The sequence below is a fragment of the Epinephelus fuscoguttatus genome, linkage group LG11 (assembly GCF_011397635.1).
Source record: "Epinephelus fuscoguttatus linkage group LG11, E.fuscoguttatus.final_Chr_v1".
Taxonomy (NCBI): Eukaryota; Metazoa; Chordata; class Actinopteri; order Perciformes; family Serranidae; genus Epinephelus; species Epinephelus fuscoguttatus.
This window is the reverse complement of record NC_064762.1, coordinates 31279053-31292603: the sequence shown is the minus strand read 5'-3', so window position 1 is coordinate 31292603 and position 13551 is coordinate 31279053. Positions and strand designations below refer to the sequence as shown.

The following is a 13551-nucleotide window of genomic DNA, read 5'->3' as shown; positions in this document are numbered from 1 at the left end:
CACACACACACACACATACACACACACACACACACAGCCTATAGCCAGAGGCAGCACTTTGCTCTGTAGTCACACTGTAAATACTAGAACAGGATTCAATTCAAAGACAAAGAAATTTAAAATACCTTAATGCAGCCTTAAGTGTCTGCTTATCACTTATCTGATCATGATAAGTTATCTTATCAACAGTCAGTTTATCTTTGCAAATATAACCTCCACCTTTAACAACAACAGCAGAGAACACCTTTTAACAGTGCAGAAGCTAAAATGACTACATCTGTTAGATCCCAGACTGTGTTGAGAAAATCCACCATTTAAAAAGATAAGCCTGCTGTCTGTATTTTCATGTTTTTCAGAGAGCGTGACAGGAAACGCAGGGAGAGAACACGTTTAATTGAACCATCCAGGTCATGTGACTGACCCCAGTATGTGTTAGTCATTCTTTTGATGCAGAACAACGGTCAGATCTGGTTAAATGGCGGTGCTGCCACAGTCAAGTGTCACAGTGACCTCCTGACCCTCCACACGACAGGAGGCGGACCTTTGTCATGCGCTGGTATTGTCTGGGACTTTATTACACTCAGCTCTACATTGTCTGTGCTGCCAAATGACATGTGTATTGGTATGTATATGTGTGTGTCTGTGTGTGCTTTTGGAAGTCAAGCTGGGCTGAATGGACGCTCACTTTCTCACAGCAGTATATTTAACTTGTGCAAAGATGGGACAAAGAAAAGAAATTCATCCGGCCTTTAAAATAAAACATAAAAGTTACCCACAGTGCCTGAGTGACTGTAACAACTGCAACTCTATTTTTCCTAGTTTAAAGCCTAACCTGGAGCCAGACAGACAAGTAAGCATCATTTCCATCTTTGTAACCATCAAGAAATAGCGACATGTCTGACATAAATGTTCCCAGTATTTAAATAATTGATTTTCCAGGACCCTTACAAAAACTGACCACAGTCACTCACAGTCATTTGCATAAATATGAACCATAATTTACCTCTTAATTTCAAAAAATCATGCTTTCACAGGCTTCACAAACCACGGGTGCTTTCAAGAGCTGTCATCATCACAGGATTGTTCGAAATGTTGCAAAACAACAAAACTAGTGCAGTATATTTTTAGCTTAACTTGTTCCTCAAAACACAAGACACAATAGATTGTAAGAGAGTTATTGCACATGTTACAATGTGTACAGCAAATCTGTGACACCTGGACTGTTGTTTTATTGCACATGAAAAAACTGTGTTATTTCTCCCACGTTTTCCAGTACAGAATGGTAATAGGAATCCTGTGCACGTCTTTAAAAAGTGCATTGACTACAATTCTTTCCTTTTCTACTTAGCTTAATTTATAGTGCAAAAACCTCAAATATTAAAACATAAAACAAGGACAAGACAAAGTGACTTCCCACACTGCATCGCAAACGATTCGTCTCCTGCTGCTGCTTGTTCAAACCTCCTGGTAATTAAAAACAAGTCTTTATCATACCACGATTGTGGGCCTGATTGACATTTTATGGCTGATCTGTTCACTGGTCGGGCCTGTTTATTGCTTAATGACACACTGTAATGAAAACGAATACCTGGCTTGATGCTGTGAGTAAATCCTATCCAGCTGCCACTCAACAACCAAGTTCAACAGCCGAACAGAAATAGGACAGTCAAACAAGATAAAAACCTGCAGCCAACAAACACACACAAGACAAGCCTAATAACCTTGGACCATCATTACATACAGTATAATATACTGTGTGTTTAATCTTGTGTATTATTTGATTGTTTCTGATTTGAATTGGATATATATTATTCCAGCAAAGTTCTTGTGCCACTGTATGGAAGACATAACTCTTAAAAACATTGGCTTCTTTTGTGAAGAGTAAAACGATTCAGTGGAAAACATGTTTAAGATATCAGTGCCAAAACTCAGGCTTATAATCAGCACTAGTATCAGACATTTCAAGGGACACCCAGCCCTACAATTAACACTTGAAATGATAAGGGCACTTGAAAATGACACTTTCCATTATGATACACTTTAAAGTTTTAACAGCCAATTCAAGTTAAACTTTTTAAAATGTGTGAACACTGCACTGGTGACCACAGCCAGCTAACCCATCTTCCATAAAATTACAACCTGATACCATAAATAAGTTGCATTCCATGAATATACTTCTAAAAGTAACTTCTTTCCACAGTCAAAATCTCAGATCATTGCTCCAATTTGAGCACAAGCAACAGAAATCACCATATAAGCTATTACATTAAATGGTTTAATATCATCTGTGATTTGTTGGATCAAGCTGCTGCTGAGAAGCAACTTTAAAAACCTCAAACATTAAACCAGTTAGATCAGTCTGCATTAATTACCCGGTAACATCAAAGCATCCACTGCTGCTGTTATAACTTATAATTTAACAGTTGTTAAATGCACCAGTTTTTGAATAAGCACGCACAACTGTGACTATCAGCATATAACGTTATTCCACAGGCTGTACAGATGCACATACTGCACATAATCATTTAGTCCATATATCCACTCAATATTTACTCTATTTCTTTGCAGTAATGTTATTTGTATAGTATACAACTTACACAACACTTCACCTATTTTTACTTTGATTTTGTTACTGTTGCTCACTGGTGCTTTTTAGATAACGTTATATTCATAAGTACACCTATTTTCTTTACAAATATTAGTCCTGTCATGTCTTAAACCATGTTTGTCCAGCTTCTTAATACAAAACAAACAAACTAAACCAAAGTCTTTTTCCTCATGTGTGTAACTTACTCATAGCTGGCCACTAAAGCTAATTTTCAGGCGGTGAAAGTGTTGCATTAGCCGCTGTAAGCTAACAACAGGACCGTTAGCTGCCCCCAACAGTGACCCATCAGACAACATTAGGTCTCACTGTTTAGCACTCACCTTTCATCCAGTCCACCACTTGTTGCGGGGTCCACTTACTCACAGCCTCCATTTCTCCAACCGGCGTGTAATTTATCTCTCCTTTCTCCAAACTACAGAGTTAACCCGTTAATAAGACATATTTAACGGAAGAGCTTCCTTTACAACACAGAAACAGACGTGATACCAACGACCCAATGGTGCGCCGCTCGCAACTGACTGAGCTCGTAGAGAAAGTTTACAGTCATAGCAGAGCACACGCGCGTGAAGTCGGTGTCGGGTTACAGAGGCTTTTAGCCACGCCCCCTATCCCTGCTCCTCCAATCTAATGACAGTATGTTGATGCTACCTTCAGGTACTGTTTGGACGACGGAACAATGCTCCAGTACATTAGATTCAAAGGTGATAATGATGTTACCATCACTGTTTGACCAGGAAATATAAATTGGTTTTATAATTTCTCTGTTGTACATTACTTTTGGTGTAAAACATACATGTCAACGGATCATCAAGACATTAAGTACTTGTATTAAAGTAAAAAGTACAATATTTGCCTCTGAACTGCCATGAAGTGTAAGTATAGAGTAGCATAAATGGAAATATTCAAGTAGTACTTTCCACCATTCCACCACATTCCACCACTGTTTTTTTTTTTTTTTTTAAATTTACATGCATATTCTGTGAATAAGTCGTGCACTGTATTACCAACCTGATTCATTGTCCTGGCTAACCCTGATTTGGTAGAAATGTATCTTGCACTGTTCTTAAATATAATAAGAATATGTTGGCTTAAGTCCACACTGACAAGAGTACATTTATAGAATATTTACGCAAACATACTTCAGCCAATGTGAAAGCTGTTAAACTTGCAAATGTGTGCTGTACCTTCAATGTGCCATTTATGCAATTTATTTATCATGCCTGCAGGCCTATAGGAAACAGAAATAAAGATGCATGATAAAACACCATCAGGGTTAATTATAAAACATCACTGGAGCAAGAGTTCTTTGAGCTTTTAACAAACTTGCAAGTTGCATCACAAGTATTTGTTTTCTCCTTACATTATTTTATTCTATGAATTTGAAAGTTACGCATTTAATTTAAATCTTGACATTGTAAATCATATGACCCCATCAGGTTTCAAGTCATTCAACCTCATGTAAATATTGAATATAAAGCATAATTTCTTCAATAATATTGACAAAATACATGTAATTTCTAACAAGCCCAGTCTCAGAGGAGACTTAAACCTATTCATGCAAAAAAAATCTTCAGTTAATCACAAAGTGTGTAAATATTCATAGACCATGATTTTTCAACATTAAAGCAAGTGACATGAGAACAGACAGCATCATTTAAAGAATAAGGGCTGCAGTTTTCAAAGGATATAAGCAAACCAAAAGCAGAACGACAAATTAGCAATAAGCTTTTTCATGTCATTCTGACTTTAAATCTTTTTTAATGTGTGCAAAGACAGATAAATTAATGTATGTTCAGTGTTTATCCAGCCCGGCCTCTTGTGCACGGTACAAAGCCTGCACATGGCAGATTGTCACATTAAAAATCCCTCAGTCTCTAATCAGAGCTTTCATCTTCTGAGCTCCACAGCAGCTCTGTCATGTGTGCTGGGTGTTGGCTTGTTAGGCTTTTTTCGGGTCTGCAAACGTTTCCCATGGGAAGAGCATTTCAGGCTCTGAGCTGTGCTGGCTGGGAGGAAAAACATCAACTGGGAGTGAAAACACGCAACACAGATACAGTATTATTCATTGTGCTCTGCAATCTGAAAGTGCTGGACAGAGAAGATAAACATACAGAGCAATAAAAATGTGACGTTTGTCCTAAAAGCAGATCTAGGGGACATATCACGGGGTCACCAAAGGACAGTAAACAAAACTACAACCAATGTCTTTCATCCAAATTTAAGTTTACATTATTTCAATTTACTTTAAGTACCAAACACTCAAGTAAAACTTACCAAGAAAAAAAAGTATTTTATTACTAGTAATTAGACACTGGCTCTCTTGGAAAACCACAAATCTTCCACCATGACTAAGATGTGTGGTTCCCAACTTTTGGGGCTTGTGGTCCTTGAAAACAAAGCAACGCTTGTAATTCACTTGAAAAAAAAAAAGCTCTACAGATACAAGGAAAATCTGAAAATTTGAACATTATTTGGAGCAGCAAAAACAGGATTTTTCTGTTGCCCTTAATTCTCCCATGAACACATTGGGTCTGTCCGGTGACCCCTTATATCATTACTAAACAATAATTAATGTTATCAAATAAAACAAGGAAAAGTGTTGCATAAGAAAACTGTAGCATCCCATGTTCACACGGAACTGTTGAAAAAAGTCTGCCAGCACCTGAATGCATCATTATGAACAGCTGATGTAGGCGCAGCTTCTGGTTTGGTAAAGGCTTTTTATTTATTTCACCTGGGAGATGGCGGTTGTACATGCCCTTAGACTGGGAGCACGATCGGTAGTGGTGGAAAGTACCTAAGTGCATTTCCTCAAATAGCTACTGAACAATTTTAAGGTACTTTTGTATTCCCATTTCTGCCATTTTACACTTCTTCTCCACTTGAGGTTGAATTGTGATTTACTCTAAAGCTTTAGTTCTTTTAAGATTCCAACAGATAATATAAAATAAAATCAACTCGCAAATTATGATGTATTGATAAAGGGGAAAATAAGACTTCAGTGATTCCCAGGGGGGAGAAATCCACAGGCTACCCAGTAGTATCACAAGTCATTAAAATCAGCTCCAACTTAACCAGATGCAATATTTAAGTGTTGTAGACATTAATGCACTAGTAATACTTATAATCCACTGATAATATGCACTCTGACATTTGTACTTTAGAACATATTGTCACTGTGATATTGCTACTGAATTATTTTTAAGTAAAAGATCTGAAAACTTAGTTCACTGACAGATAGTTGATTGATTTAACCTCCACTTTGTTGTCTCTTTAAATTGGCATTTGTTTGTCAGACATCTTTAACAAGTATAAAATGATTTGTCACAGTTCATTGTTACCTTTTAACCAGTTAACTGTGATTTTTGCTGTGCTGTCAATCAGGTCTCTATTTTATTGTGTACTTCTAAACATGGTTAAAGCTGGACTAGTTTAAGGTGTTGGGTCTGTCATGTAATACTTAGCCATATAATTTAGCATAACTTTTCAATTGTATTTCATGTCGTTGTAGGAAATGCTGGCTTAATGTGGTTTTAAGTAAAAATCCCCAAATAAAAGGATGATTTGGCACGGCCCTAGTCTAAGGAAAACTTCAATGAGGATGAGTCTGTTAATGACACTGACAGGGTTGATGTGTAAGTGCAACACATTTTTTGGCTCTTCAGTCACCACCATCACATTGTTTTTAAACACGCACTTAGTATAAAATATAATCTATGTTTGTTAATAAGGTTTATATTATTTTATCACAAGTTGTAATTCAATTTTTGCAGTAAAATGTTTTAAGATTAAATAGCTTGTATGGGAAATCTCAGCATACATTTACATCTCATTGGAGCTCAGTATCTTAACTTGATAAAGAAAGTTCTATATTCTAAATTTTCCAAAGTCTTTAAAATATGCTGTGATGCTATAATGCTTGTTACACACCAGAAAACAGCCGCTGAATAGACCAATACCACTTCCTCTCTTACAGAGGTAGTAAAAAAAAAAAATCTCATTTGACCTTAAGGTGGCGCCAGAGGATGACAGCAAAATCCAAGACAGGCTGAGGCTGGTCTGCAGTGAAATAATTTTAAAATTTCAGATCATCCTTTACATATTTTGCACCATGAAAGTCAAACAACCTTTGTGCCTGTGACCACACCAACTATTTTGTGCTGTAAAATTATGCGCAGCCTCTTCAATACATTATCACCAAGAAGGAAAAAACAACCAACACCAACAGTGACAGTAAACAAATTTATTTTGTCATCTGCATTTACAGCTGGAATTCTGGGAATTCAAACACGACGTCTTTGCCTGTGAGTTTCTTGTAGACACCAGAGAAAGTCTCAACCTGAAACACAACGAAAGAAAACAGTTCAACTTCAGTATCTCAATGTTTTTTACAGCGTAAATGGGTTCAAATGATTTGACAGATCAACAGAGACTGAATATTTTCTCAATTTCATGACTGGTGGTATGAATTATAAGATACTGTTTTTCTTGTCATGGTGGAATAGCTTCAGAAATAAGGCTGAAGTGTAGATTTTAATTACATTTGACTGATTACGCCTGATTTGGTAATTAAAATGTCAAACAAGAAATACATGACAAGTCACCACATTTTCACTTTGGCGCCAGGAGAGAAAACTAAAACACCAATTTGTAATGAAAAAGATCATGAACATCTTCTGAGGGAGAGTTTGTGCACTGCATGGTTTAGCTCCCCAGTAACGGCCCCAAAGGGACTCTGGGAAGATGTAGGAATATGCAGGACGCCCGTCCTCACCGACCAGCAGCCGGGGACAGAGCTTTCTCTCCGACATTGTGGAATGGGACTGTACGTCTCAGCTGGAAAGCTACGCTCCCATACGCCACCAGGACAGAGCCAGGAGAGCAACCTCGCTGGATGTCCATGTCGGATAGTAACAACCAATGACTGCACAGATGTGGGGACTGATCATTTCTGAATATAAGTGGCTGCTTTCACAAACAGCAACATCTGATCTAAGCACTCCTGGTTCCAGTACTGCATCAGTAAGTTTAACATTTCCTATTACTGCTTATCGCTGTCAAACCCTGATGATGTTTAGAGCCACAACGATTGGTCCATTAATACATTGACCGATTGAGGAAGAACTACTTTGACATCACATTAGGCATTTCTCACAATTTTCTTTTGATTCTGTTTTCATAAAATCAAGACAATAAAGAACAGATTAATTGATAAAGAAAATCATCATTGCAGCCCCAATCATGTTATCACGGCATTCAGACGTTCACTCCACCTGCTTTTATGTGAACTTACTTTGTGTTCGACATTGTTCTGCTGCGCCTTGTCCAGATGGACCTTGATGAGCCTGCTGCAGTCCTGTTTGACTCTGATCCTCTTACCCACGATCTCGCTAGGGAACACCAGGTCCTCCAAGATGGCGTCGTGGACCGCAGTTAGAGTACGGCTGAGGGAGGAATCAAAGAAAAATCACATAAATACCTAAAATTCATACAGGCCAAACACCAAGCTCAGGAGTCTGAAAACCATAAAGTAGATCAAACATAATTTAATACATTTCAGCTTCAATATGCAAGGAAAATAATGTAATTCTAAAAACGTGTATTTGCATTTGCAGTTTCCAATTCATTGTAAAGCTTGTATTAACAGTTTGTGCACTGCATGGTTTAGCTCCCCAGTAACTGCCCCAAAAGGACTCTGGGAAGATGTAGGAATATGCAGGACGCCCGTCCTCACCGACCAGCAGCCGGGGACAGAGCTTTCTCTCCGACATTGTGGAACGGGACTGTACGTCTCAGCTGGAAAGCTACGCTCCCATACGCCACCAGGACAGAGCCAGGAGAGCAACCTCGCTGGATGTCCATGTCGGATAACAACTGGATTCATACTTCATTGTATGATAGTTGTGATCATCACCACAACTATCTGATTTACTTTGTCTATTGATTAGTATGGAGATAACTTTATTCCTAATGCTAAAATGTCCAGAGTGCACGACAGACCTTCAAAAGGGGTTTCAACAGTCAAATTTGTTTTTCAAAACACTCGAAATGAGCTGCTAGTGTCTGATAGACTTGAGTAATATTGACCAAAAACTATCTGTATTTGATAAAACTCAAAATGGTTATGTTCAGTGCTGAAATGATTTGTTGATCAACTGCATTTTACTTCGCTACTTTGTCAATTTAGATTGCTGTAAATCATTTTAAATTCAAAAATAAAATTTTGATTCCACCCTCTAAATTTTGATGAATTGCTGCTCTTTTATCTTCCATAACATTTGATTAGCTTTGAGTGCTAAGCTGTTGATTGAAAAAACAATTTAATGGGAATTTTCATCTTTTTCTGATATTTTATAGACCAAATAATTAACTGAGAAAATAATTGGCAGGATAGTCAACAACAAAAATAATCATAAGTTGCAGATTAAACTATGCTTACGGGGTTACTTGTGTTTAAGATTTTACAAAATTGTTTTAAAATCAACTAAACATGGAGATTGAGTCACTTATTAGGAGGTGGCCACATGAACAACTATGATGGTTTACATAAGTTTATATAGTGATAGCAATACAGTGTGATAATGTTCTGGAAAATCCAATGAAAGCAAATTAAACTTAACAAATCAGAGTACTCCATGCAAAAATACTGTAACTCTGTAGAACTATAGCTACAACTGACAAGACTTTCGGTATCTATTAATCTGCCGACTTTCTTGATCCATCAAATTGTCTGATCTATAAAATGTGCAAAATGAGTCCTTTATCATTTCTCAGATCTGTAAGTATACATATTTCAATATTTCATTTTTTCAGCCCAAAAATCTCCAATGTGCCTCTAAAAACTTTATTAAATTATTTGTTTTAGCCACGCAGCCATAAACACCTTAACACTGTTCAGTTCACCATTAGAGACAATAAAAACAGCAAATGCTCACATCTGAGGCAGTGACTTTTATGGTATAAAAGCAACTTAATCAAATTTAATTCAATTATTTGCCAATCAACAATTTATTAATAAATTCATATTTGCTAGCACTGCCTAAACACAACGCGATATATTGTCATATCACGCATACATTGATTTTACTCGGAGGAGTTCCTGCAACTTATAACTAAGCGTAAGTATAACACTGCAGTAACAACAACAACAATAGGAATATGAAAGACGGCCAAATCTACCTGTCCAACATGTCATACACACTCAGGAGTGCTCCCATGGTCTGACAACAGGATTAATTCTCAGCCTGTGTGAGATTTAAGTCACAATGTCTACTCACCTCCTGGGACGCTTCTGCTTATTCTTTGTGCGGCTTTTCCTGGTGGGTTTGGGCAGAATTCTCCTCTGAAAAATCAAAATTGTCATTTTGTTAATCTCAGATTAGAATTCAAACATTCAAAAAGCTTTGAAGCTCAATTAATTCAACAAAGAATATCAGTAACCAAATGAATGAGGGTAAAACTGATCTTTTGGGTCAATATTAGATATAACCTACTGATACTCATGTTCCTCCTTGTTTTACTAACGCTTCAATATCAGTATCAAATGTTCAGAGTTTGACACTTACATCATGAACATGAAAAACATATTGGAGACACAGAAGAGTGACACTTTTCTCTTACAGAAATGGTTACATTTCAAACTATTATCAATGTCTAACTTTCCACACCCATATCAAACCCTGGCAAATAAAATAATGTGCACTGCATGGTTTAGCTCCCCAGTAACGGCCCCAAAGGGACTCTGGGAAGATGTAGGAATATGCAGGACGCCCGTCCTCACCGACCAGCAGCCGGGGACAGAGCTTTCTCTCCGACATTGTGGAACGGGACTGTACGTCTCAGCTGGAAAGCTACGCTCCCATACGCCACCAGGACAGAGCCAGGAGAGCAACCTCGCTGGATGTCCATGTCGGGTAAAACAATTGTCAAGACAGACTCATTTTACACCATCATAATTTATCCTTCTTGTAGCAGGTTGTGGGGGGTCAGCAGGGGTCTATTTTTATTTGCGCTAGACAATTTTATTTCACAAGTTATGGTAAGTCTAATAAAACAAACTTTACACCTTAAAAAAGGTCACCACCCTTCAGTTAGTCCACAAAACCCACGTGGACAAGGTAAGACCACCCCACAACTCTGCAGTGTCCATCCATGGGTGAGAAACTGAGGTAGAAACCATGATCATCATCCTCACCTGTGCAATGAAGACCACGTGCTTTCCGCTGAACTTCTTCTCCAGCTCCCTCACCAGACGCACCTGAATCTTCTGGAAGGACTTCAGCTGAGGAACGGGAACAAAGATGATGATGGCTTTCCTGCTGCCACCAACCTCGATTTCCTAAAACAAACAAACATAGTTAACATGACAGGTCTGTCTGCATATGTGGGATATTGTCTCTGTGACAAACCAACAATCATTTCAGCATCCTAAATGTAAAGTTGCCAAATAAACAAGCAAAGACAGTTAGGTGTGACAAAATAGTCTGTTTCACTGTAATAATGTGCACTGCATGGTTTAGCTCCCCAGTAACTGCCCCAAAGGGACTCTGGGAAGATGTAGGAATATGCAGGACGCCCGTCCTCACCGACCAGCAGCCGGGGACAGAGCTTTCTCTCTGACATTGTGGAACGGGACTGTACGTCTCAGCTGGAAAGCTACGCTCCCATACGCCACCAGGACAGAGCCAGGAGAGCAACCTCGCTGGATGTCCATGTCGGATTTGATCTCCATTTCAACATTTACAATCAGGAGACACCCATATTTAAAAAACAATGTGACTCGCAGCAAAACCAGCCCTATGGTGGTTCTAAGCTTTATATGACTTAGAAAAGTAATATGCAAGTAGCAGAGATGGCAACATGAGAAAATGTTTACTTACCTTTGCTGCAGTGATGTTCAGCTCTCTGAGCTGAGCCTTCAGGTCGGAGTTCATCTCCAGCTCGAGCAGAGCCTGCAGGGAGACAAATCAAATCAGCACGGAATATCCATTTAAACACCGCTCTGACACATTTACATGTGCTGCAAGAGCTTATCTATTCATTGAACAGATTTTGTCTCAAGCAGTCTTATCAGTATGTTTGGTAGGGCAGACCATACTGCTGCAGAGTGGTGCGGCCCATGATCAATGGGAGCGATCATGCTACTGCACAGTGGTGCTGCCCACATTCGGCAGGAGTGACCATGCTGCTACAGAGCTGCGCTACCCATGTTCGGCAGGAGCGACCGTGCTGCTACAGAGCGGTTCTGCCCGTGTTCAGCAGGAGCAGCCATACTACTGCAGAGTGGCGCTGCCCATGTTGGGCAAGAGCGACCGTGCTGCTGCAGAGTGGCGCTACCTGTGTTTGTGAGGAGCGACCAAGTGGCCGTCTTGTTGAGGTTGTGATATGTAAACACACTACCACACATTTCCCCAGTGATGGGAGAGATGGAGCCAAGTTGAGTCTGGCGCATGTTCCAAGACACCACTGTCGACATCCATGAAAACATTGAGTCTGTGGTGGATTTCATCTGTAAAACAACAGAAGCAACTGGACCCAGAACTGAAATTAAATCATTCCACAACTGGGTCCCATGAGTGCCAGAACTATCCAGGATGCCAGACACTCACGCACGCACTTGGCAACGTGGACAAAAGGCTGCAGCGTACAAAGTCAGAAGAGGCAAGACAGAGCTAAAATACAATGTGCAGGTTGAAGGAGCAGACAGGATTGCATTTTACTGTGGTTAGACTTTGTATGATTTAAAGCGCTGAATGACTGACTTTACATACTAAACATTTAAAGTTACATCCTGGATTTAGGTACACAAATACCAGTTAAGTGGTGTGTAGTATTACTTAGTGATGTCTTAACATTAAATCTTAAAGTCCCTGAAAATACAAAGCAGTGTGATTCAGGCTTATATAGTGTATTATCTAAAGTTAAGTAAAGTGTCTAGCTTCTAATATATTCATAACAATGATCAATTTAGCATGAGCAGTCACACTCTACATACACAACATGAAGCTTAGCATTAAACTGCAGTAAAGTTAACAGGTGATTTGATGATGTGAAATCTGGCAGTCTTACCTGGGAGATCCCAGACTCAAACTCGTCTGGCTTTTCGCCATTAGGCTTCACTATTTTGGCGCTGGTACTGAACATGGCCTTTGTCTCTGCGGAGAAATATGAAGACGAGGGGTCACATATACAGATAGCCATATACACTTGACTGACATGAACCCTGGAGGAGCTCCTTCAAACTTGCTCAGGCTAGGCTACAAGTTAGCTTAGTGCTAAGCGTGAGCACAGGGCTAGCACACGAAGATAGTCAATTTCGTGACTGGTTTGAGGCATAGTCGATTAACCCAAGAAAAACACACAGCTTCAATAGAAACTAGACTCTCTGTCTATAAAGACAAGCTGCATGTCAGCTAGAATGAATTACGGCTACGTTAGAAGAAGCGTTAGCTAGCTAATATAACTCAATTACCTCAACAACAATTTAGCTTAGAAGTTTCATGTGGCAAAAACATGTAACCAGTTTTGTCTCACGTTAAACTACTGACACAGAGAGCTTTATATATTCAGTCTACTACCTCCTCCAGTGTAACTTAGCGGCTATCTGAACACATGCACGGCCTGCTAACTGCTCCCCGGTACAAGAACACCATTCACCGGAGCTTCACTACTACGCTTTATTCTGTCATATAAAACAGCCATCCGTCGCCTCAAACCACATAATCTAACGTATCAGAGACTTAAGATGCTTTACGGTGGGTTTACACAAAAATAAAACGACATTTAAGCACATTTTTGGCTACAAATGCCATTCCTGTTGAAAGTAACACGACTAACCTCTGTCAACGACGGCCAAGGAAGAGGCCGGAACATCGCGAGAGTTGTATTAATCCAATCAGGGCGTCCCATTTTGTTATCGCGAGAGCGTTTTCATACCCCGCTTT

At 39.2% G+C, this 13551-nt stretch overlaps 2 protein-coding genes and 4 non-coding genes across 6 annotated transcripts in view; all 6 read right to left on the bottom strand.

Moving 5' to 3' along the window:
• cnksr3 (cnksr family member 3) overlaps nucleotides 1–3142 on the bottom strand; it is a 52230-nt gene extending 49088 nt beyond the window's left edge. Inside the window, exon 1 of the mRNA XM_049590991.1 lies at nucleotides 2929–3142. Within this exon, the coding sequence (XP_049446948.1) occupies nucleotides 2929–2980 (52 nt within the window). The 5' untranslated portion in view covers nucleotides 2981–3142. The remainder of the gene's footprint in view (nucleotides 1–2928) is intronic.
• Nucleotides 3143–6836: 3694 nt separating this feature from the next.
• rps7 (ribosomal protein S7) lies at nucleotides 6837–13540 on the bottom strand. Its single transcript, XM_049589943.1, has 7 exons — nucleotides 13445–13540; nucleotides 12677–12762; nucleotides 11488–11559; nucleotides 10803–10946; nucleotides 9886–9950; nucleotides 7902–8052; nucleotides 6837–6947 (listed from the first exon to the last, which is right to left on the bottom strand). The coding sequence occupies exons 2-7, from the start codon at nucleotides 12749–12751 to the stop codon at nucleotides 6870–6872; spliced, it is 585 nt and encodes a 194-aa protein (XP_049445900.1). The 5' UTR covers nucleotides 12752–12762; nucleotides 13445–13540; the 3' UTR covers nucleotides 6837–6869.
• LOC125897641 (small nucleolar RNA SNORA73 family) lies at nucleotides 7295–7515 on the bottom strand. Its single transcript, XR_007450448.1, has one exon. It is a non-coding gene; the product is annotated as a small nucleolar RNA SNORA73 family (small nucleolar RNA).
• LOC125897640 (small nucleolar RNA SNORA73 family) lies at nucleotides 8255–8475 on the bottom strand. The gene has a single exon (XR_007450447.1). It is a non-coding gene; the product is annotated as a small nucleolar RNA SNORA73 family (small nucleolar RNA).
• LOC125897643 (small nucleolar RNA SNORA73 family) lies at nucleotides 10301–10521 on the bottom strand. Its single transcript, XR_007450449.1, has one exon. It is a non-coding gene; the product is annotated as a small nucleolar RNA SNORA73 family (small nucleolar RNA).
• Nucleotides 11106–11326, bottom strand: LOC125897645 (small nucleolar RNA SNORA73 family). The gene has a single exon (XR_007450451.1). It is a non-coding gene; the product is annotated as a small nucleolar RNA SNORA73 family (small nucleolar RNA).
• Nucleotides 13541–13551: the final 11 nt, after the last annotated feature.

Coding starts and splice junctions, on each gene's coding strand:
- rps7 (XM_049589943.1), bottom strand. CDS start 12,751: ATGTTCAGTACCAGCGCCAAAATAGTGAAGCCTAATGGCGAAAAGCCA. Junction 10,947..11,487: donor TGAACATCACTGCAGCAAAG/GTAAGTAAACAT, acceptor TGTTTGTTTTAG/GAAATCGAGGTTGGTGGCAG. Junction 8,053..9,885: donor AAGCAGAAGCGTCCCAGGAG/GTGAGTAGACAT, acceptor TTCCTCCCTCAG/CCGTACTCTAACTGCGGTCC.